This window comes from Asterias amurensis, chromosome 11 (assembly GCF_032118995.1).
Source record: "Asterias amurensis chromosome 11, ASM3211899v1".
Classification (NCBI taxonomy): domain Eukaryota; kingdom Metazoa; phylum Echinodermata; class Asteroidea; order Forcipulatida; family Asteriidae; genus Asterias; species Asterias amurensis.
Window position 1 is genome coordinate 18,802,564 of NC_092658.1, and position 25,426 is coordinate 18,827,989.

Sequence of the window (25,426 nt, forward strand, 5' to 3'; positions counted from 1 at the left end):
CAAGGTACAACATCTTATATGTCATTGGAGTAACATCATTATAGTTTTATTGCAGCACATATATTATACTCTTTTTGGCATACGGAGAATAACAACAATACATTTGATACTATTCACAATTGGCAAACGATAGACTGAGACAATTATACACAATTTTCATAGACAGGATCAATGGTATACAATTACATTTATACAAGAACCTACGCGAGGACACCAAGGATACATATAGAAGTTGAAAAAATCTTAAAGAATCTATAAAAAAAAGATAAATTCTTGTATACCTAATTTAGGGTTTATCGAGGACTAGAGCAGGATTTGAACCAACAACATTCAGCTTAATTTGTTGGTGCTCTACCAACTGAGCTTTCTGGCCCTAAGTTGGCATTCTCCCTATTTTGTTCAGAGTGATGGTCAGAAGCCATATAACCCTAAACTGCAGTGAAGCCTGGGATCAAACCCAAGTGATCACCTCAAGAAGATGAGACTCGTTTGATTTCAAATACATGAATTTTCTTTGATAATCGCAAAGTAACGAGAAATCTGTGCACTTAATCAAGGTAAAGACTGTCCCATGTGCCCTCTGACGGTTTGGCGAAACATTCAAGTTTCTGTCTGTTGATATGTGCACGCATCTTGTTTTGCATAAATTTAGATTAGGAGTGCTGTCTATGCTCTGAGAACGCTTTGAATTATGTGACCTTTGACTTCACTAGGTAACCACATTTACGCAAACACATGAAATGCTTGCATACTGCCAGGAAGATCCAATAGAGTACAGTTTAGAGGTAAACAACAGGCACATGGTTTGTATACACATAAGACTGTATACACAGTTAAAACTGAATAAGAACTCAACTACCATTTACAGAGTCTTTAGGGTTTGTTTAAGTAAAAAGAAACCAGGGTTTCATTTCATGTTCAGCACAACAAAGTTGCTTACCGCAGAAAAATCTTGCTTCATGGAAGAAAGTTACAAGCCACATTACCATGTAGTTAATACTTATGACTCATTCCCTGTTACTTATTGCTTGCAGAATGAAACTGGTCCTTGGAGAATTTCTGTGTTGAAGCACGCGTTTAACATTGGTATAATTGATAGCCAACATGATAGTAGCCTACTGTAAACAATTAAATCCTTTGAAAAATTAAGCTCAGAATCGATTATAAATGTCACGACAAAAAGTTGTGAAAAACTCCATCACTGTTCTCAAACATTGAATCTTTTGGAATCATGAGATCAAAATTCATTTCAACTACTCATTTCAGCATTTCAGGCAGAAATGTATCAATGGAGGGTCTTCCACTCAGACCACCGCGTTACCCTGGCCCCTAAAGTTATGTATAAAACAACCTCAGAACATTTATGTTTCTAATTTTACCAATGTTAAACACATGCTTCAAAAGAGAATTTCAGAACTTCCTGTTTTTAAAATAATCATATGATTTAGGGTTTTTGGGAGATAAAATAAATTTCTACTGAAATTATCGGAATCGCATTCCCTTTTTAGTTTTAATGGGAATATAATAACAATTAGTTAAGAATAAATTTACATCCCAAATAAAAAAAGGTGAAAGGACACAAAAAGGTGTAAATTAATAACATGCTATAATATGTGAATACAAAATTGCTGTGTGCTAATTAATAATAGGTTTATCGATTCATAACCTTCATTTACTACAAACGCAATGATTAATTGTTATGACAAACTTGATAGTTTTGGTCCCAAAGCTGAAGAGAAGTGAAACGCTACTTAAAGGCAGTGGACACTTTTGGTAATTACTCCAAATAATTATTAGCATAAAACCTTTCTTGGTATGGAGTAATGGGGAGAGGTTGATAGTATACAAATATTGACTGCTTCGAGTGCTATGGTTAAAACTATGACTCCCGAGGTGATCCCCGGAGCGTTCTATTTTCCCGAGGCGAAGCCGAGGGAAAATAGAACGTACCGGGGATCACCGAGGGAGTCATAGTTTTTAACCATTGCACGAGTAAAAGCAGTCAATATTTGTTTTATAACACCCCAAACATTTCTAAATACTGTACTATTATTATTAAGTTACAGACCTGAAAGCTACAATCCACGGACGACGCGAATACAGATTGCAAACACTTTTACTTACTGTGTTGCATGTAGTGTCGTGCAATCCGAAATGGTTTCAGACTATTAATTTATCATCCTCGTACACGCAACGGACGTCTGGGTACTGCACGCCGTGTGCTAGTCTGTCGGACTAGCGCACGGCGCCGTGTGCTAGTCTTCGGACTAGCGCATGGCAAACCGACGCACTATCACACGGCCGTCGTCTAGCAAAACTAAGACATGTCATGTGACGCGCTCTAAACCAATGAGCAGGCAGAATACTTGCAAGGGGTGTTATAATGTAAAACATTGTGTGAAACAGCTCCCTCTGAAGTAATGTAGTTTTCGAGAAAGAAGTAATTTTCCACGAATTTGATTTCGAGACCTCAGATTTAGAACTTGAGGTCTCGAAATCAAGCATCTGAACGCACACAACTTCGTGTGACAAGGGTGTTTTTTCTTTCATTATTATCTCGCAACTTCGGCGACCGATTTAGCTCAAATTTTCACTGGTTTGTTTTTTTATGCATATGTTGAGATACAGCAAGTGAGAAGACTGGTCTTTGACAATTACCAATAGTGTCCACTGCCTTAAACAATGCTTAGAAACTTCAAAATTACCCCATACAAACTTAACTGACATGTTGTTGGCTTTTTGTACTACATGGCCTTTCCTCACTTGTAGTATACAGAAAATAGAAAGTAATTCGTACAGGCAATAATACTTAGTAAAGCTAGATAATCATACCATATAAATATTACATAGTAATGAACAAAAAAAGTGCCCCATGTTCCGTCTCCCTTAGAAAAGTAGTGGAGCTGTAGTGTTCCCTGCAATTTAAAACACATTGTCATGAAAGGGCAGAAACAAAACGTTTTTCAGGATTATGTCATGTACACACTTCATGTGTCATAAACCTCTTTGTGGGCGCTCTAAATAAGTTTTCTTTTTACGATGACCCAAAATTTGTTTAGTTGGTGTTGTCAGTAGTCCATTCACCAGCATTTGGTCATTGCCTGAAAAACAAAAACAACATTACACCACAACAAATTTTTGCAATGAACATTGATGGCGTTCTACATTTATTGTACTGTGAACAGTTGTTATTATTATGACAAAATGTTCCTGTGCTTGTATGCTTCCTTTGTTATAATTATAACAAAATGTTCCTTTGCTTGTATGCTTCCGTTGTTATAATTATAACAAAATGTTCCTTTGCTTATATGCTTCCTTTGTTATAATTATAACAAAATGTTCCTTTGCTTGTATGCTTCCTTTGTTATAATTATAACAAAATGTTCCTTTGCTTATATGCTTCCTTTGTTATAATTATAACAAAATGTTCCTTTGCTTGTATGCTTCCTTTGTTATAATTATAACAAAATGTTCCTTTGCTTATATGCTTCCTTTGTTATAATTATAACAAAATGTTCCTTTGCTTGTATGCTTCCTTTGTTATAATTATAACAAAATGTTCCTTTGCTTGGATGCTTCCTTTGTTCTAATTATAACAAAATGTTCCTTTGCTTATATGCTTCCTTTCTTTTTCCCCTTTTTCCAAAAGTACTTCCACCATGTTCACATCAAATCAACATGCATTAAATTTCTTGTCATGCTTCTTTCATTTTCCTTTCTGACCCGCTACAACAACATTTGGTTGTAAATGTAAGCTGCATTCTTTACATACAAAAACCCTAAACAAATCATGAATAAATTACCCAAATAATACATTTACATATCTACAGGTATTTGTAGATAAGTTATTTACTTTTTTAATTACATGATATATTTATAATATACAATGAGTAACATACACATACCTAGTTAAGTTACCTCACCAAATTGTGTACAAAAGCCAAAAATAAAGTATGACATTAGGCCTATAAAGAAAAATGGCGTGTAAGTGTACACTACGAAATACTCGTGCGCTATTACAGTGAAAAAAGAAAGTGATAACCAGGGATAATGCAGGGATTATATATGAAGAATTTGTGCACAGAAACAACCTGATAATACTTGAGCTTATTTAATTGCTGTTTTGTACAAACAGCAATTAGCAACTGATTTATCACTTGATTTCAGTGTTGTGAAAGTTTTAATCACAATGGGCATCTTTGTTGGGGGCATCATACAGTTTTGAATTTCCTTTAAGTACGGTTGAGGAAAATAATGTTGATGCACAATCCTATTTTGTTCTTGCAGAAGGAGGTTGTCATTTTAACATTTCAAGAGATGCAGAGAAACTGTCCACATTTTCTTATTAGTACGGCGAGTGCAATTTTTGAATTACCCGTCTCTCACCCTGATTAAGACTGTGTAGTATCTTGCCTGCCATGAAATACCACGGAACATATAAAGTCACCCTTTTTCAACAAGGTTACATAGTCTGCTGTGAAATGCGTAGGATTATTATCCCAAATTTTGATTGAGGGAAACAGCAGAAATCCCTTTGTCATGATAAAGGTTATAAAGGTTATGCGGCAGACCACAAAGCAAAGTATCAAACACAAAGTTTATCCTCCCCCCCCCCAAAAAAAGAGAAAATGTTTTAATAAAAACTATAAACACAAATATTTCCCAAATCAAATCCTTCCATAAAGGAAACTGAGAAGCCAAATACTGATTAATGGTACAGATTTTCATCTGTTTTTCCGTCATAATTTACATTAAACTTGATTTGTATATTATTTTGTACAGATTTCGTATTGAACTGCCGCAGATAGTAACTAGCACCGTTAACTAACACATGAACTATTGAGGTATGCTTGTATGATGGCTATAGGAGTGTACAAGGTAAGGTTATTGTACAATAACCCAAAGTGCATAAATTATTGGGGAGAATTTCATAGATCCCTGAGGAAAAGTATTGGTTTGAGAAGAAATAATGTGAAGAAATTGTCCGGCTGTTTTGAATTTAAAATTAGAGAAGTAAGTTTCTTTTAATGTTTAGGTTATTTTATGTGAGAGGGGCTCAAGTTCAAACCGATGGTAGCAAGAAGATTCACTTTTAAAAAGTAGTGGGTAGTGGGTATTTAATTACCATGCCCTGGATTTCAACTTTGAGAGGGCAAGGCCATTTTTCATTTTGTAAAAGGACACTTCAAATGGAAAATCTTGAAGTCTACATGAGAAATTTTTGAAGTGGCACAACAGCCAATACCAATGCAACAGATGCCATGGTCTGATTTGCTTGTGTGTATGCTGCCTGCAAGCTTGTCCTCGAGCAGGAATTCTTGGCTGCCCTGTGAAGGATATACCTTCACCATGGATACCTAGTAGGTAATGCAGTGAAATTATCTAGGAAATTATCCCCAAATGGCACCCAAGTTAATACATTCTTCATTTCCTTGCAGTATAATAATACATTTATAATCCATATTTCTCAACTCTTTCTATGGAGAGTCGTTAAGTTCATATGAAAGACAGACAAGCAGAAATGTTGGTCAGACTTTTTTTTCTATGTATATGTACAATATATTTTTCTGCTTTTTAAACTGGCTTGCTGTGGTTTTAACTCCGGAAGTCTGTCTTTGAGGAAGTCAAAGTCTGTCGGCTTCGTCTCAACTGGGAAAGTTTTGTTGATGAATTAACAAACCATCTCCTTGGCATATTAGAGTCTTGTGTGTCTCTTGTCCTGGTCCAAGTGGATGATCTCATCCATATCACATTCATTGAGCCCTCTCTCGGTTAAGTCCATGGCTATTCTCCTTGCCTGCGAGTATCTCGGGGAGCATCCGAGATGAGCCTCTCCAAGCACAAGGCTTCCCATCATTAAAAAGTGTCCCTCTCCCCACTGTACGCCACATCTTAAAGGTTTGACGACGACACCGGAGTAACGGCTGTGGGACGCCGGCGTGAAGATGTGATCTCGCTGTCTGAACACGTGACTTATTGAGAGGTCAATGTAGGCTTCTTGAGATATACTATCGTGCATTACATCACGCATGCTGGACTTGACAGCTGCAGAAAAACAATGTGATGAGGAAAATTTATTATTAGGAAACTCAAATGGCAGCATCCCATGTTTAAATTTAAAAATACAAGTTAACAGGCATGTATGCTTCAGTTTTGAAAGGGCAAGAGCACCAATGCATTTTCTCCTTGCTACATGTACAGTAAATGGCACCTTTTGTGAACATTTCTACTGGAGCATTTCAAGGGCACCTAAGGCAATGACCAGTGGGCATGGAGGCAATCGCCTTCATCGCCTATGTGAAGTATCAGGCCTGAGTACATGCACAACTCATGTACAAGTACATTCCTACATATACATGTGTGTTACATGTACAGTACCTAAATTACTGTTTGATGTTGATACTTAACATTTAGTATGTTGACTTGACACCTTGAACATGGTAGGCACATTCCCATTGTGTGTTGTGGTGAAGGGCCACAGGCTTTTTTAAAGAGAAGGATATTCTTTATATGTATTTTCCTTACATGCCTCACCAGACATTGTGGCAGTGACTAGGAATGTTTGATTCCACCATAGAGTGAGGATACCACAAAGCAATTCAATACCAAGCTTCATATGGAGCCTGTATGTATTGACTGTGATTCAAGCAGAACCACCAGTTACATTAAAGTATGCTATTGAGCTTTATGGCCCTCCAGAATTCAATCATGCTTTCAGTTCATAAGTCCACAGTAGTATTTAGTAGGATTTGAAACTTTGCATGGTGGAAGTATAACTAACAGAGAGGTTTGCGGTAACACCTTGCATGGTGTTGCCGCAAACCTCTATGCATGATGTTGTCGCAATTTAACATGGCCATGTAAATATCTCTTGTGAATATGTAGTAGTACCCACTGCAAACCTGACCAAAATGAACCACCATTGTAAGACCCACAGCCCACTACAAGACACAAAACCAAGCAGCACTGTAAGATCAAATCATAGGGCTATAGGTCTACACAAACTTGTTCTTTTAAAATAAAATAACATCATAGACATCCACTTTCTGTCTACTTAACATGGTGCACAGCAGTAGAAACAAATCGTGTTAAGCTACCTGCAAAAAGGTAGATCTTGTAAACTTGTACTTTTTATATTACTGTTTCACAGTTTGAGTTAAATTCACCTTCATGGTCACTCTGCTAATGGAATTTAACTCGTCAAATAATCGGTAAAAGAATTCGTAACTACATACTTATGAACTACCAAAGCTAAATTCCCCATATGGTCACTCTGCGCATGGAATTTAACTTGTCAAATAATTTGTAAAATAATCTGTAACTACTTGTGGGTAACATAATTTGTAACTGCACTTGTGGGTAGAGAATTTGTAACTACTTGTGAACTGCAGATGTGTTGAAGCTAAACAAGGTGGCTATTGCAGCTGGGGGAATCAAGCTGTGCGGAGAGTGAAACACTAACCAGTAGTCTTATTTCAAGCCACATATCCAGCAGAGTGGAATGGGGTTATGATTTAATCAACAGTCCATGGAGACTAGAAGTAGCTTGTTGTGATGTCACTGATACATGGTTTCATCAGTGCACTTGGGTAAATTTAAAGCAATCAAATGAGTCTCCCAAGAGGGCCAAAGCATATCTGGTTGACCATATGGTGGACTTATAACAGGGAATGCAGAAAAATGATATAGAAAGGGCATTTTCCAAATCTAGGTTTAAACTACATATAGGCTCACAGCCGTCGATTTCACAAAACTCTTCTTACATGTAACTTAAGACTAATCTTAGGACTTAGGACGAGTCCCAACCCTGCACTGTAGCATGCAGACCTTAAGATTAATCCTAAAGTTAGGAAGAGTTACTCGTCCTAATTCGAGATAAGACGAGTCCTAACTCTTTGTAAAATCGACGGCAGGCCTGTATGCTTCGTTTTTGAAAGGGCAAGTGCACCAAGGCATTTTCTCATTGGTAAAGGGCACCCTTTAGGAGGAAATTGTAAATTTATACCAGAGCATTTCAAGGGCACCAATGCAATGACCAGGGGGAATAGCGGCAATTGCCTTAAGTGCCTCAGTGAAGTATCGGGCCTGGCTCCTTCATCAATTTTAGAGCAGTGTGTATTTTGCATGTAGTTCAACATAAAACTGAGCCCAGAGCAGAGGTTTGAAAAAAGGCTAAACAAAATAAGGAAACACCAAAACCATGCAATTCCTATGAAAATGTAGGCCTTTTGAGTTCAACTTTTTGCAAAACCAGGTGATGCGTTAACTTGACTTTTTTCAACAAATTTGATGTACTATTTAGGCTATGCTGTTGCAGTTTTTCTGACTCAATAAATCAGATAGCCATGACCGTCTGGCTGTATTGAGTGCCAACTGTTTGGTTAAAGTAAACCAATCAATGTGACGGATTTCTATTGCTTAACATTTGAAACTTTGTCACTAACAGTTCATATTTGAAGAAAACTTTCTATATGAACCAATGGTTGTTCAAATTTTCAAAATGTTCAAACTTACCGAAATCACTGGAACAGAAGGATCTCATGATTTCCGTGTCATTACAGGGTTTGCAATCTGAAATAAACGCATAAAGATGAGAAAAAATCATTAGTTGGTATACAACAAAACTTTCTCAATTGCAAAGAACTGAGGTTATTATTTGTGTATGTCGTAACTAAAGATTCAACGTGATTAAAGTTTCAATTAAATCATCCAATAGACTGTGTAAGTGTAGTGCACATTTGTATTTTTCAGGCTCACTGAATTTTGGCTTTAATCAATATGTGAAAGATAAAACAACTAAGCATTTTAACAGGGCCAAACCAATGTTCAAACATGCATGAGACTTTCAAAAGTTATTCTTATCGAAACTTAGAATATAACAGGGGCCTAGCAAGCTTAGTTTGTTTGAGACTGCTTGGTGGCCATTTTACAGACTTTTAGGTAGGGGGTATGACAGCACGTCAGCTAATTCACAAACAATGCTCTCCACACTTTTTCCAGAGAGAATCCTTGCCCAGATAAGTTTTACTCCCCAAATTTGTCAACAGTATGACATCTTATAGAAGTCCTATATGAGAAGTTTCAAATGAGGCTTTGAGGTATTAGCTTTGGGGAAATGAAAGCAGGCCTTATACCTCACCGGGTAGTGGGTACTAGACCTACATGTAATGGGTACATTGGTGCCACTCGAAATGTTCTAGGATAATTTTGAGATTTCCCATAGAATGTTGGCTGTTTATTCAGTACAATCTCGACAGGTTTTTTTATTTGCTTGGTTGATTTTAAATCTATATTATTAATCACATTGCTTTTATAAGAGCAGTAAGTTGTACTTTGGTGTGTAAAGTAAGTTATGAACACGATCCCTTTTGTGCTAAGTGGGTCATATGGTACATGTATATACATACATGTACATGTATATTCAGACATTATGAGTTGTTGTTCAACTTCACTTACCCGAAGTGTAACTGATATTAGATAAGGTATTGATATCATATATCATATACCACAGAGTAATTTGTCTATCAGGAAAGTATATATCAAGGAAATTTGATACTTCTGAGAAGCCAAGCCAAAAGTTACGTTCCACTTTTGAATGACATTTAATGCACTAAGTAAAAGCTATGGATACTGGGCATATTTCAATATTATTGGACGTTTTCATGTTTACATTAGCCTGACATTGGGTCTCTTTTGTAGTGCAAGTTTTAACAGCCATACATTTATTTAATGTACACCTTAGGATAGTTGTTTTTCTCAGTATTTTGTGTGGATGTGGTGATCTAGCTATCGCGTTAATACTGCATGTGCTTTCGTGTGCAGATATGTAAGGGTAAAATCAAATGATGAAGTCACATTCAATGCACACAAACATTTTTCCAGCGTTAAACATGGCCAAATTCAAATTTGTTGGGGTCTGTTTGTTTTTCGCAAAACAAGTTGCAAATGCCATTAAATCAAAATTTAATACCCCACCTAAAGATTTATGACTACAGGCAGACTTCAGACATCACATCTGTGTTCATTCATGTTGCATTAACTGCAGTATTTTTTACCAAAGCTGAGCAATAAATTCTCCATTTTATGAGCCATTAGGGGTATTTACTGTCATAAACCGTCAAATCATGCCACGTGCATGATGTTTGTTCAAAATATTGAATTGCATATGCATCTGTTACAAACAGGAAAGCGTATGACCTACTCAACCCCCCCCCCCCCCCCCAGACACACACACACCTTAAAGAGAAGTTATGTTGGGGAAAGATAGGTTAACACAAATGACATTTTCTGTCTGTGTAAATCGCTATTAGCTTTTTGATCAAAGGTTTTGCAAACACTTGCATTCTCATAGTCTTCATGCATGACGGAGAAAAAGCAATTTTCCCCCAACTTTCTATTGTCACCTGATCCAGATTGTGAAAATGAGGGGTTGGAACCATGGTACATGTACATGTGCGTGAGGTGAGGGTGAAGGAATTGGGAGGAGAGTAGGAAGAGGGGCAAACTGGCAGCTGTGATATCAAAAGAAGAGTCAACAAAGTGTAACTAAGGCACTGGCATTAAAAGCAAACTTTAACTACCAAGAGATTTTTTAAACAAATAATTTTCCATAAGCGATAAAACTTGATCAAAAGATGCTTCATATGAAATTTCCATTTTGAAGGTTATCATCCTTCTCTCACAATATTCTAACAATTGCTCAGCGGGGTGGGATGGCCTCGGTTTTTTATTGGCGACGATCGGGACCATCATTCCAAATTAATATGAGTCGGGTATTCTCTATACAAAACTGTTTTGGCTGTCCGGTCTCAAAAGCCATTGGGTACAAATTGTATCAGTAACCCTGAATTAACTTTTCACAGTTTGGTTTCTTAAATAGTTTTCTTTATAAATATTGTGACCTTTTTATGATTCAATGAGGGGATTAATATTTGGCACAGTCCCCCCCAAGGATGGGCATTGTACAGAAACAAGTGTAGGCTAGATTACTAGGTCATTATGTACAAGTTATACAATGTACATGTACCGCACTGCAAACAGTCTCCCTTTACTGTTTAAAACTTCAGATTGTCCAAAAGTTTACAGGACCACTGTACACTATGTACACTATGTACATTAATACACAGTAAGTGTGGTTTCTTGGCCAATCAGCCTTCTGTATTTAACAGAATATGGGTTCAAATCCTGGCCTGGTTAGTCACAACACTTCTGTCATTGAGCAAGGCATTGTAACACAAATGCTTCTCTCCACCCAGGAGCACAACTTTGAAATGGGTACCAGTGAGAGCTGGAGAGTAACCAGTGACTGGTATTCTGTCCAGGGGGAATAGAAATATTTTCTCAGTTGTTTAGTGCCTAGATGCAAACAATAACATTGGACTGTTGAGCAATACATTTGTATACAAGCTCAGGACAGACTTCACCTTGTCATGCAATATGAATGTAGTACATTTTCAAAAGCTTCTACTAGTTGAAATAAGGAAATATCATCCTGAAGTTAGCTACACCAATTACCATTCATATCATTCCAGCGGCTTCACCTTTAGGTTGATTTTAATGTACAAGGTGAAGTGGTTTACATGGATTAATGAGGAATTTGCTTCCTTTGAGCGTGTCCTTACATTCCATAACAATCAGCATGTGGCACAATGCCAAATGCATTTGTATTTAATACCTGAAGCTGTGTATTGAAATGTAAAAGAACCCCTACACTCAGCATTGTACAGCATGTGTATGACTTTGTGTTTTCTCTGTTAAAAGAACCCAGTGCTAATGGCTTGTAGGAAAGAAAAATCATTCACATTTCGAGTACTTTTAATCAACCAAAAACTTGGCAAACTAAAATTACCTGAACCTGTATTAAAATGTAAAAGAATCCCTACACTTTATGTATGTATTACTTTGTGTTTACCTGATATACGAACCCAGTGCTAGTGGTTAGAAGGATAGAAAAATCATTTACATTTGGAGTACTTTTAATCGACCCAAAAACTTGGCAAACTAACAACAAAACTACAACTTGTTTTCTTCTTCAATTGTTTACATATCGTTGCTGATTTCATGCAGTGGTTCACCTTCTCTACAGCCAACATTTTTTTTCCCTAATTTTTGTTTAATACTTAGGAAATTGCTTACGATAAATTTGGGTATTCTATCGGACTTGTCGTAATTGGCTACCCCCTCTGCTTCGTATAAAGGAAACTCCATCGATGTTCCAGTGTGAAAGGCTAGATTTAATCCTCATTGATTTTAGACTTGATTGTTGTGCATGACAATAGTGAGTGGTCCTCCCAGCTGTGTCAGTCACACACACAAAAACGGGCTCGGGATGAAAGACAAACAGATGCTCCTCCTTGCTGTAAAATTTTAGGGCCCCTACCCCTTTACACAGGCTGCATGTCTCGCTCATTATGAAAGGGCAATGAAGATTTGAGATGGAGCATTTCAAGGGGCACGATAAATAGGTCCAGGGGCATGAGGCAATTGCCTCTTTTGCCGGAGGAACTTGGATCATGATCAGAGGCGACCTTATTCCTAGGTGTGATCGATCTCGCCTGCAATTTCTTCCCAGCATATCTTGCTCGCTCATAATCCCTGTAATTGGTTCATTAAAATGTGCCATATTTTAATGAGGCATGTGGGCGATCCCCCCCTCTATGCGAAAGAGGCGTCAAGTCAAAGAGCAACTGGTCCTCTCTCATTATTCTTTGATCTTGTGATCTGTATGTATGTAGTTCAGGGGGCGACAGACAGTGTAAAAACATGATTCATTTTAAATGGAATCGCGTCAGATGACTTGCATTTTTACACATGCATACTAAGCATCTTACAAGCACCTAGAAGTACATGTACCATACAAGCGCCGTACAGGTGCCTTACAAGCGCCATACCAAGTGCCTCACAAGCGCCGTACAAATGCCTTAGAAGTGCTCAAAGGTTTTTAACATGCGATTACGCAAAGTAGTCACTTTTGGTAGCCAGTCAAAGTGTTTGTTTTTTTCAGTTCATCCCTACCAGGGGTTAGTGACAGGGAGGTATCGATGTGGCGTGCTGCCCGTGGAAATGAAGCTGGGGCCCACCTCCATAGTCTGAGAAACTTTATAGAACTGTGTAGAAGTGTTAGTACTTGTCCCACTTACATGGGTTTGGGATACAAAATATTCAGGTTTCTATGCAATTGCGTTAACGTAATTTGCACATACCAGTACATGAAGAGAAAGGATGCTTGTACACACTGCATAGTGAAAAGCTACCATCAATTATTCAGTATTTTCCAAAATCAATCCTGGTGGAATGTACCGATTAATCCGATTCACATTGATTTATTTGACCTGTTCAACTTTCGTTACAAAAGCATGTTATTTATCACAGTTTTTAAGAGACAGCATGGGGAATTGTTAGACAAAACATCCCTTTGTTCAGGTTTTTCCACATCTGGACAAATTGATGTGATACATGAATGGGAGGGGGGGGGCACACCACATGCCTACTTGATTGTAAAGTTGTTCTGTTCCATCCATTTGATAAAACCTCCTTTCATAATTTCACCATGTTTGGGTGATCACAGCAGGAAATGAGAATAATTAAACCCAAATTGATTTAAACATAATTGATTTGATTGACCATGCTACTATAGGACTCCTTATTCTGTGACGGTTGAGGGTGTCTGGATCCATATACCTTGCCAGCCGTAGGAGCCCCTAGTGACACCAACAAGTGTTGGGATATCAGTCACATCTTGTGGAACTCCCGTGGGAAAGCTATGCTTACTCAAATTATCACCCTGTACCTTTCTGTTTGCATCCCCAAAACAAAACAAAAACTCAACCAGAAAAATAGTTTTGTGTTGGAAAAAAACTCGGTGCTATGAGATGAATTTTTGTGGGGAGGGGGGGGGGGACCATGTACATTACTGTGATCATGTGACACACTTTGTGCCTTTTTTTTTCACTTAAACCGGAATGAAAGCTTTTTAATTGCACAAAGATTACATAACAGGTCTGTAACTTGGTTAAATTACACAATGAGTCAAATCTTTTGGTTTGCAATTTTTTTTTTCATTTTGTGTTGGTTGAGTTAAAAGAACTTTTGTAATGTCATTTACAGGTGCTTTGATGTACACCATAAATACCGACATTACAACATTTCTTTTGGGATGGTCTGTGAAAAAACCATTGAGATGGAACGCAGAGAATGCTGCGTTTGTAGGTTATATCTAAATACAACTAAACTACATAGTTGAGGGAATTCATATGCGCTTCGGAGTTAGTCGTTTGGTGAATTTCTTCTTTTCCATTGTCGGCCTGAAACTTCATCTTTGAAAGGTTAAGGCCCTTTTTCATTTTGCAAAGGGCACTTTCATTGGGATATCTTAATGTCTTAGGAAAACTTTGAAAGGGGCATAAAGGCCAAGAAAAGGACCTTGTAATTCCAGGCCTGTCATTGTTCTGAATAATTTTGCCATAAAAAAATGTCACTAGGTACATGTATTGATATGTCCACAGCCGATCATGCACGTTGCACGCAGGGGGACACTTATGCTAAGCATTCTCATCACCATGTTTTATCTATAGGGCTTAAGCTAACTGGACAAATTGAATGAATCCGATGATCAAGAAGTTAAGAAGGGTTTATATGTGATCTGTACAACCATCAACCAAGGATCTAAAGTCAAACATCAGTAGAGGAATAATCAGGTCTTACTCTAAGCTTTTTACAATAAACTAGTTGATGTTAGTACATTTGGCTTTAACAGGCTTTAAAAAGCTATTCTTTATTATCAGATGGTTGAGGACAGTGTTCCTCCGGTTGATGAACTGAGCGTGGGTGGTGGTTAAAATTCAGTTTGGTGATCAAAGACAAGAATTCAGCACTGCAATAAGTGCGCAAAGATTCCATCTGTTTTTCAAAATTTTGAGTTCTTGATGCATTTAGCAGGCCAGGTATTACACGGAGGACAAAATTACAGACTGAACAGTTTCTTGAAAAATTACTTTAATAAGTAGGGGCCTGGTTTGTGACACTCACTTTGAGTGTTTCTGGTTACCATAATCAACTTCGTCTTGACAGGAATGGGCTCTTACATTATTCCATTGTCCAACCCCCAGACATGGGCCTATTTTCATAAAGCATGTACACATGTACATGTAGGCCTACATATAAGCAAACAAACTTGCTAAGCACATAAATATATTACTAAGCAGAAATAGGTTACAAGCCAAAATACCACAAAGTTCACATTGCTGGGACTGGCACCCAACTCAATTCTTGCTTAGCAAAGATATTTGCCAAGCAGAATTATTTGCTTAACAGCTTTCAAAATTAAATTGGGCCCTTGAGGACCAGGAAGGCCAAAAACAATATAGAGAATATCTGTTGAAAGGAACTGAAGAAAAATTAATTTGAAAACATGGACTGAAGTGCCGCATTGATGATCACAAATTTTCGCTGTCTGTGAATCACTGAGGTTGTTGGTTAATTGCCCAAAAGCCCATGCCAATTGTAGGTCATCCCTTGTATTCATACTAGATAAACGTTATCTGACCTTTTTTCAAGGGTCAAACTACCTGTACATCCCTGAAAACTAGACAACTGGCACGAATGAATGAATGGATTAATAAATGACAAAATAAGCTTTAGAAATGTCGATGCGTGTTTGTTTACTGGGTATTATGCGTTAGAATGTGGGGAAAGATAACGTTGAAGTTGAAAACCCAAATATTTGGATGAAATAGTAGGTTCAAAAATGTGTACAAATAAGTATTACATTGTTAATGGTAATACTAATAATAAATGCACATGCTCAGTTTTAAAATAGTTTGTAGGCCTGTGATCAGCGAATTGAAGGGCATGTTGACTGGTGGGTAGCACAAGTACTGTGTCTTAATCATCTGCAAAAATAATGCAGTAATTGTTCTTCATAACAAATACCACATGTAATTTTTCATGTACAGACTTATAATAGAAAGTACCATCCCTTCATTAGTTGCAGGCAAAATGTCTTTCTGTGTGTTTAGTTTCTGTAAATGCATGACAGGTGCTGGCTTTGCCCCCACACTGCTGCCCGACAATGAACTTTCTCCAACAAAGAGTTTTACTCTTTACATGATAATAATAATACTGTAACCTTTGGCTGTGCAGCTCCAGCTTTAATCGCCTTGTTTTGTTACCGCTGCGTTTTTTGTTATTTTTGTAGGGTACATGGATTACCGTAAAATTGTTCGCTTGATACAGTGGGTAAAACATGTACCCAGTCAGCTTAGGCTTGTAGTAGTTTAGTGTGTTGCATGGGTATTACAGCATCGTGTAAATTAAAGAGTGGCACAAAAGTTTAGTTCGGCTTGAACTAGCCTCCTTTCAACCTACTTCTATTTTGCATCTGACCCTATCTCCTTATTCTTAAAGTGGAAAAGTGAAGAGTGACATAAATCACACACAATATGTTGCATTTAATGTATGTTAATGTGAATGTGTTGATATTTCCCTCTACTGTCCTTCTAGATTATTTGCCCAAGGTAGGCGTGGGCGACAAGTGAAATTTACTCAACCAAATAGACGTGACTTCGACACTAGTCATGACTAATTGTTAACTCCCAAGATGCATTGCAGCATGTTTGTCATAGGCACAAAAGCAAAATTCATGCTGAAAGGATTGAAGGATTGTGTCACTAATATCTGATTATGTGTTTTGTAAGTTAATTATGTTGTCGTGAATAATCGTGAGCGATACAATTGTTTCACCAAACGGGTAGTTATGATGATTTTTGTAGTAGTAGCAACTTCTTTTAGTAGTCGTGTTGACCTGATTAATCGAGTAGTTGAAAACCGGTAGTCTGGACTTAGCAATCATTAGTCACCACTAGGAAACTAGCTACTAGTCACTTTTGGTATTGTTCTTCCTTAGAAGCCGACGGAGCTGTTTTACCTTGTAAAGCATCTAGGCATTCCTTATCTAAGCAAGCACAGCAACAACCACTTCTCCCAACCAACTCACAGTCGTCGTACTCCTGGGTGAAGGGAAGCCATCAGTATTTTACTTGCAAAAAATAGTCTATGGCCTGACGTTTCAACCCTAGCACAATCTTTCTCAAAGGCTAAATGAGAAAGACGAAGGTAAACAAATTGGTCATTTGGTCTTTGAGAAAGACTCTGCTAAGGTCGCAACGTCAGGCAGTTAACTATTTTTGGCATTTATACATTTACCTTTTTGGTTGGTTAGTTGTTTGCCAGAGCTAATTCTATTTTTCCTATTTTACTTTTATTTAACTCTATATTAGATAGTTGACAAAAACAAGGGGAGTATTGCCATTGTTTTGTATTCTAATACCTAAGTCTGATCATCCCTTCACTTCCCAACAACAAATCAAGGAACTGGAGAAAAAGGCGCAAACGTGGCAGAAGAAATTATGGATATGATATCCTTGGAATTAATGGGAACGTTTTGGGGGACACCCAAGTTGGGGAAACCATGTGAGCACACTTTCCGGGAGTCTGTGCACCATTCATTGATGAATGTGCCCTTTTCAGGGCCCCCTTTTCAATCCATACAACGGGGCTTATTTGGATATTATCATGAACTTAATCTGCTGGGTTCCGAACAACCCTGGGTTCCTGAATCGTTCAAAAGTCTGCAATAGTGAACCCTGTGATTTTTGCTCACAGCAATGCACCTAAAACTTGTGTTCTTTTCTTGTAGTGAGGAAAGCCACCTCCTGGTGCTTCAACCCCTTTATTCCAACCCTGACCCTGACCTATTGTCCAGCTGCCCAAACCATACAGTCTGTATCATGGAAGCTCCAAAACAAACCTTATCGTACAAAGACCTGCACTTTGCTCAAAGAAGGGGGAGCAGAAAAATGGAAATTCCATGTGGATTCAGCACAATAAGTGTGTTTCTTTTGCTATGTACAACACAACTAGCATTGCAAGCAGTTAGCTAATATGTTAATACACGCAGTACTGAAGACGAAAAACTGAGGAACTTCAACAAATTGTAACGCTTGTTAGCATTTGTTCTTCAATAGTACCATGTTGTTGAATGTTGAACGATAGAACTTTGATGGAAATTGGCCATGGAAATAGTTTTACTAAGCAGCAGGATTTCTCGATATAAGTATATTAAGTTAAAGGCACAGGACACTATTGGTAGTTGTTCCTCAAAATAATTGTTAGCATAAAAGCTTACTTGGTAACCTGCAATGCAGAGCTGTTTTGGTAGTATAAAACATTGTGAGAAACAGCTCCCTCTTACAATGAAAGTAACTTAGTTTTTGAGAAAGAAGTTATTTTCCACAAATTTGATTTCAAGACCTCAGAATTAGATTTTGAAGTCGCGAAATCAAGCATCTGAAAGCACACAACTTCATGTGTCAAGGGTGTTTTTTCTTCCATTATTATTTGGCAACTTTGACGACCAATTGAGTTCAAATTTTCACAGGTTTGTTATTTTGTGTATTTAAGTTGAGATACACCAACTGAGAAGACTAGTCTTTGACAATTACCAGTAGTGTCCAGTGTCTTTAATAATAGTACCGTGTTGGAACGTTGAATGTTGACCCTTAGAACTTTTTTCAGCAGAGTATACTTCTCGATGTAAAATATCTTAAGTTTAAATGTATGAGGTACGTTTGAAAGTGATTCCCGTCGGGCCAATTTCTCTGGCTGAACAGCATAATTCTAATTGTAAGCAATTTATTTCAATAAATAATTCGATTCTTACCTTCCCATTTATTTTCTGGTTGATCACTCGGTAATGGTTCCAATATATAGTTCAAGTCCATAACTTGTTTAACAATTCCTAAATTATATGAACTGGCCTCAAGAAACAGAGTTGCTTTTCCATTTTCAGTGCTAATACAGTGAATTTCACTCGCTCCAGGAGTATTCACAACCGTCCGATGCTCTTTGCCATCATTCAGCATACCTGGCTTTTCAAGACTTTCTAACACCACAAGTAACTTTAAACTCTGCTGTGTCTCTCTGTAGATATTGACTCCACTGCTTGATGCTGACGTTTTGAAACATGCTAAGAAGTTTCCGTCTGAGTTGGATTTTTTAAAGGTGATGCGGATAGCACTGGTCGGAAAGCTCCATGTGACATGTCCTCGGGGGCATTGGAAATAAAGCTGTCTCACAAGACGATTGTTTGGATCCTCCGTTAGACCACTGGATGAAAAGTAAGAAAAAGGACAAAAAGTTACTTGACAATTCTGAGTAAAACTTGAGAGCAGTCATTCATGATGCAAAAATCTACCAAATGGAAAACAGCTGGTTGAAGACAAATTGTATGGCGCTGATCACACAGAATCTTGCATTTATGATGCCCTGTAAAAGCACATGATTTTATGGTCGGATATCATTTCATTTCGTAAACATGTAGTTCCACATGGATAAGCACTTTAGAAAACAAAATAATTGTTCTTCAAATGCCATTTTGTTTTAAGATGGAAACGTTCTTTTGAGGATGGAACTGGTATAACTTTATCATTAATGAGGTATCAATTAAACTATATAACATTTTTTATTTAAGTTAGTTGTTTTAAGTTTTAATTGTCAATCCTGTTTTGACAATTACTTTAAATGACTGCTATATAAAATGCACTTAAAAAAGTCACACTCAAAAAAAGGTCATATAAAACTGATTGAAATTTCAAGTGTCAGGTAATACTTTTCCCGCCAAAACTTATTACATTATCAGTTAACAGCATGCATGGTTCAGTGAGATGGCACCAGTTATTGTGTGTGAACCACAGAGATGTCACATGGCATGAGTGTACAAGTCAATGCATGGTGTGGTCCTGTGGACATTTAACAGAGCTGTCACGGGTAGTTCCTCACTTTTTCCAATGTAAGTAGGCCAAATAAAAAGAAATACCAGTTGATTGTCACCTCCCACGTCCTTTTTGAGGTCACATTCTTTTTTTTTCTTTTTTTAATGTCTTGTTCAAATTGGTTTTCTTTTCTGTTCAAAAGACAAAGGTTCTGTCTTTTTCTCATTAAATTAAGTCGGACTTGAAACTCATTAAACTTACTCATCTTTAAGAACTTGTAACTACATACATGTAAAGTAAATGGTGACTTTTAACTGAAGAGTTTGGTGGCCAGTTGGACTTAAAATGCTTTGTGGCCACCTTTGAACTAAATAAAAAATAAAAAGGCCCTCATCCTCCTTTTTTTTTAGGAAACACCCTGACGATCAACTGGTATTATTTTTTACTTGGCCTCAACTCTGGTCACTCTGTCCACTCTGTCAGTAGTGCCTTTTGCTAAACTTTGCAGGGTTACCAAACCAGCAGGGGAACTTGTCTTGGATACATCAAAGGTCACACATATGTTGGTCTTGACTTTTCCACCTGAGGAGGTTCTGATAATGCAACAGGTAGGTCGTGGGCCATGAACCCCAAAGGTCTGTGTTCATGGGCAAATAGCCTATGGATACTAAAACCAAACAGTAAAGGCTCTATAACTACATGTAGACTTACATGTAGGCTTACATGTATACATGGTATGGATGGAAGCTATTGAGTCAAATAAGTTTCCACCAGTTCCTGACAGTAAGATATAACCCAAACCCTAAAAAATTTAACTGTGTGTTTTACTTTTTAAGGAATCCAAAATAAGATTTACCCCCACGAAACCCGACCCCTAAAAGTCTGATTGCGTTTAACATGATTCTCCAGAAGATGATCAGAGCATACTGATTGAAACGTCAACGTCGAGTTGAAACCAACGGTTCTTTTTAATTCAGAACCACCCCAACTCATTTAGAGATAGTCACCACTACATGGTGTTACGGCAAACCTTTCCATAACATGATTCTACTGGGCTGGGACTGCACGAGTAATCTGGTTATGTTTTTCATTGTCAGACATACATTTACTTCCATTACCTAAATTAAAAATTGTGGGTGTTGAATTAGCAGGTGTTGTATTTGCTAGAGTATGAAGGACCCTAGTTAATCACTCAAGGGGTTTACTGTTAAAGGAACTATATATTCAAATGTCTGTAAAATGTATTGAAGGACAATTAATAATAGTGTATCACCCAAGCTAATAATATTGATTAAAATATTTGTTTTTTTTTGCAAAACTGAATCACTGAACTTAGATGATACCTGATTGCTTCAGATTGTTTTAGATTGTTATCAGGGTTAACAGTTATGTTCAGTTTATTGTCTTTGAGTGCTTGTTAGGATGACCAGCTCGGCTAAACATCTGTAAATAGTGCCAACCAACATCAATCCACCAAATTGGACCAATGGATTGGTTCTAAACTTCCCATGTTCCAATTCCCCAAATGAGATCAAGTCTTAAGGCACAGTAACACCAGTTATGCAATGCCTCTAAAGAGGATTTCATCCTTAGCTCAACCCCTGGACTTAATTCTCAACCACTTGATGTGTGAACAACTTGTGGCTCCATACATACAAGGATGAGCTTGCTCTGTGTTCCTTTCTCTATGCTCTTATCTGCCTTGCTGGCTACACTTTGCTGTGTTTGTTTCGGTACCAGCTTGGGTCTTGCTTTGCCCACACATAAATCCCAATACAATGAAGGATTTAGCTTGTTCTTTGGGTGTTGGGTTCCAAGCTTTGCAAGAAGATATCTGGGAGACGGGAGGGAGAGTGCTCCATTCAAGTGTCCTGGACAACTTATAAGCCTGGTTAAAATGACTCGAAATAAGAGGCAATCTTTGGTCATGATAATATTATTTGTCAATGGAGTAAACAGGATGTCATGTTGTGTTTGGATGGTGGTAAATGGCAGTGAAACAAAAAAACATAAAATATACCCAGATATATTGTGCATGTTGGGAGTATCTGTACCAATTTCTGAAGCTAATCCGCTTTTAATGGTGGTGCACTTGACCAACAAGCTTTACATAATTTGTATCATAACATATGAACAAAATATTCCCATTATGGAGTACCACCATGCTGCGATTATGGTTAAGTGGCTTATCCCACCCTATTTATAGTAAAGCGTCCAAGCCCATCCTGGGGCATAAGATATATATATATATATATATATGACAACACTTTGTTTTAATAAACTACGCGTGGATAAAGTGTGGGAAATCTTTAACCTTTTGTTCAGATGTTATAATTTATACTCAACAGTGTTGAGAAGAGAGCGGCGGCTGGTCGTGCGCTTGGCGTGGAGCGTTTGTGCAAGGATCACCTGCTCGGGAGTGACCATAGATTGTAGATCAGTGACTAAAGTTTGTGGCCAGGAGCGCAAGGCCAGACCCCCTTTACCAACGGTACCCCTATTCAAAAGGGACGTTTTGGGGGTAAGCAAAGCAGCTAGCATTATTGCAAGCAATTAATAATGCAGGCAGCAGGGCTGAATAATTGGACGGCACGAGCGTGCCGCTTTATTGTCAAACGTTTCGACATCAGTTACACTCTGGTGAACTCCTTGATACCCGGAGGAACCAACACCACAATTGATATAATAGCCCAGCAAAGAAGCTGCAAGGAATGGGGTAAGGGAGGGGACTACAGTTTATGAGCATCATGCGGCGTCTGCTGGTTCCAGGCTGGTACATGGGATTTGGAAAACTTCGCTTGGATAGTTCCCCGGATTTTCATTGTCCCTTTCTCAGTTCACAGACCTTCATTTGTACAAATGGTATATTTTTTAAGCATGAATTTAACTAACATAAACGGAAATCCTTTCGTGTGTCAGAGAGAAATATGGAAAGGCAGGTTACAAAGGCTAGACGTTGTAGGTCATTCTGGTGAAAAGAGTCTTCAAAGAATGTGCATAGAAAACTCGTGGGTAAATAAATCAACGACACGGTCCAAAGATCGTGGGCTTGTTAGCAAACAGAAGCCAGATTTTAAAGGCACACTGTTAACCCACCTCAACATGCATCATCTTTTTTAAGATCTCAAACACAATTCAAAGTTAGACGAGCCCCATGAAGTTTTGGCCTATGAATGAAACTCAACATTTAGACCTTTCATATTTTACATGCCACACATTTTAATATGCCACAAATATGTTGTCTCGCCATTTATCATCACCGCCGGTACTCTTTGAATAGTATATAAGCGCATGCTTAAAATGAGCATCAAAAGTGGTAAATTGAAGTCGGTACTTCTTTTTCAAAAGCAACTTAGTTTATAAGCAAACCTAAACTTTCGCATCAAAGTAAAACGTTTTTTAGGATTTGGAAACGGGCGACTGTTGCAACCAATTTCGCTGCAACACGTGCGAGAAATTCAAGTTTAAGTGTTAAAGAGCAAGCCTATAATAATTGTAAGCATTGCATAAGCTTGTCATTGCCGAACGAATGGTCTCGGATTCTGTTATTGGGATGTAGGTCTGAATTCCGATCATTACGTGCTTGTTCACACTATTTGCATATTTAAAATATAATTCTCTATATTTGTGTCTAACTGTACATGTCCTGACTGTCCCTGTGCATTCTTTCTTGTGCTATAATTATTTGTATAGCCCTTTGTTACTGTTTGGTATTAATTTGTAGTGCTTTTCAAACTTATGCGAGCAATGTAATTTCTTCTTTTATGGAGAGTGTTAAAGTTTTGTTTGTCTTGCACAAAGTTTTTCCCTGAGTAAGACGATTTTTACTTCTCATCATCCAGGATAGATACATGAGATATGGTTTTGAAATTTTATTTTGCTTCACAAGATTGGCTACCAAGTATATTTCCATTGGACGGAAACCTTTCGCCAGGAGGCAGGGCTCTCTAATGAAATATTGCCTTCCTATATGAGAACGTCAACAATATTTGGCGATATAAATGTGTACTGTTCGTCAAGAGCCCGTTGAGTTCAGCTTTTTGTTAATAGGGTGAGTAAACACCACAAAGCAAAAACAACACTTCAAAGTATCACAGTGGCGAGTCATGGCCGAGCGGTTAAGAGCTTCTAACTCAAGCTGGGGGTTTTGGTTTTGCAGAGTGTGGGTTCGAGCCTCGGTTGTGACACTTGTGTCATGATCGGGTGATTTCCACTCAATAAGGGGAGATATGTAACTCGAATGATCCGATCTCTAAACGGAAGGGGGCGGGGACTAATATTCTATTGCAATATGGTTTTTTATCAGTACTTGTAATTGTATAATTCAAACAAAGTAGGTCTCCATTAATATTTGCGCACCAACTTCTTGTCAAGAGTGTGATTATGCTGGAGTGGAATAACGCACGAGACAACGATGATTCCATTTGTTTTAACAGGCTTCTTGCTTATTCGTCGTGGCTGAAGATCAACGATTAAAAAGCACCAAGGATTCAAGGACCAGCTAAAATAAACATCTTACCTTCCAGACCAATCGCACAATCCATTCGAATAGTTCCCTTCCACAACATCGGACAGAAAACTCGTCAGCAGAGTTAGAATCAAACAAATTAAAACAATAGGGGGGAAGGGGCTGGGACCTGTGTCTCTCCCGTGCAAGTTCATCGTGGGTGGATTGGGAAGCTGTTCCACTGAGAGGAGGTTCTACGTATTAGGAAAAAGTTCCCGGCACTTGGCGATCACATGTACGGATGTTTGCGGTGTTTCCAGCAGTATTGATTCTTATGAACTCTGCTAGTACGAAGGGACACAGTACGAAGGCATGCTGCCATGCAGCGCGAAGGAGGCTTTTACACCACAAGCTTGGTAGTTGGATGGAACCAAAGTGTTGACAACTTTACACCAAAGTGGATCCGAAGTCTCCAAAGTCCACTTTTAACAGAGATCCGAAAGGTTTGGGATGTAGTATCATACTTTCCACCATCGTGAACATAGGAAGTCCATCGCGTTACACCAACTGTAGTTTGGTTAAGATTGTTGCTGTGTGACACAAGCAAACGCGAGCCGTATTCACCCGACTTGCTGTACCCGTGACGGCTTATCGCTCACAGATCCCTCAAAAGTGTCTGTAAATAACAAATTCCACTTGTCGGGCGAGTTCACTTTCCAATAGGGGTGTGAATTAGCAGTCCTTTGGAGTTGGAAGTACACATTTTACAAAGAGGCCGTGAAGTAGTGAAAGTGTGGTTTTGGAAAGTACATTTGTGGCATCGAGTCTTTTAATTATCTTTGTTTGGGCTGGTAAATGCAAATTTGAATATTCAATAATATCATGACGGGAAACAACAACCCCTCTTGACGGTTTCGTAGAGGCGTGGCTTATTTGCTGATTGATTGATCGTGTACACAAAGGCGTGACGCAGTACAAAAGCTGCTCGGCCGCAGTACACGTGCCTGAGTACGCTGCCGTTGGGTTCCCTGTTCGGGAGAGTTGAACAACGAACCAAACTGCCTAGAATTATTGAAAAATTGTTGCAACAATGGGTCGTTAGCAGTGCGGTAAATACCAGGCATATGTCTACGGCCGAGGCGCGTGCTGCTGGGTTGTTATTGAACATTGCATTGCCTTTGTCTACAATGTTAACGACGTCATCTAAACA

General features: G+C 38.2%; 2 protein-coding genes across 2 annotated transcripts in view; one reads left to right on the forward strand and one right to left on the reverse strand.

Moving 5' to 3' along the window:
- LOC139944361 (endonuclease V-like) overlaps nt 1-19,109 on the forward strand; it is a 161,611-nt gene extending 142,502 nt beyond the window's left edge. Inside the window, exon 15 of the transcript XR_011786950.1 lies at nt 18,985-19,109. The gene's annotated coding sequence lies outside the window, so the exon portion shown is untranslated. The remainder of the gene's footprint in view (nt 1-18,984) is intronic.
- On the reverse strand, nt 5,693-24,861 carry LOC139944365 (meteorin-like protein). Its single transcript, XM_071941369.1, has 4 exons — nt 24,289-24,861; nt 18,719-19,164; nt 8,515-8,571; nt 5,693-6,045 (listed from the first exon to the last, which is right to left on the reverse strand). Exons 1-4 carry the CDS (start codon nt 24,429-24,431, stop codon nt 5,696-5,698), a joined length of 996 nt encoding a protein of 331 aa, XP_071797470.1. The 5' UTR covers nt 24,432-24,861; the 3' UTR covers nt 5,693-5,695.
- Between the last annotated feature and the right edge of the window lie 565 nt (nt 24,862-25,426).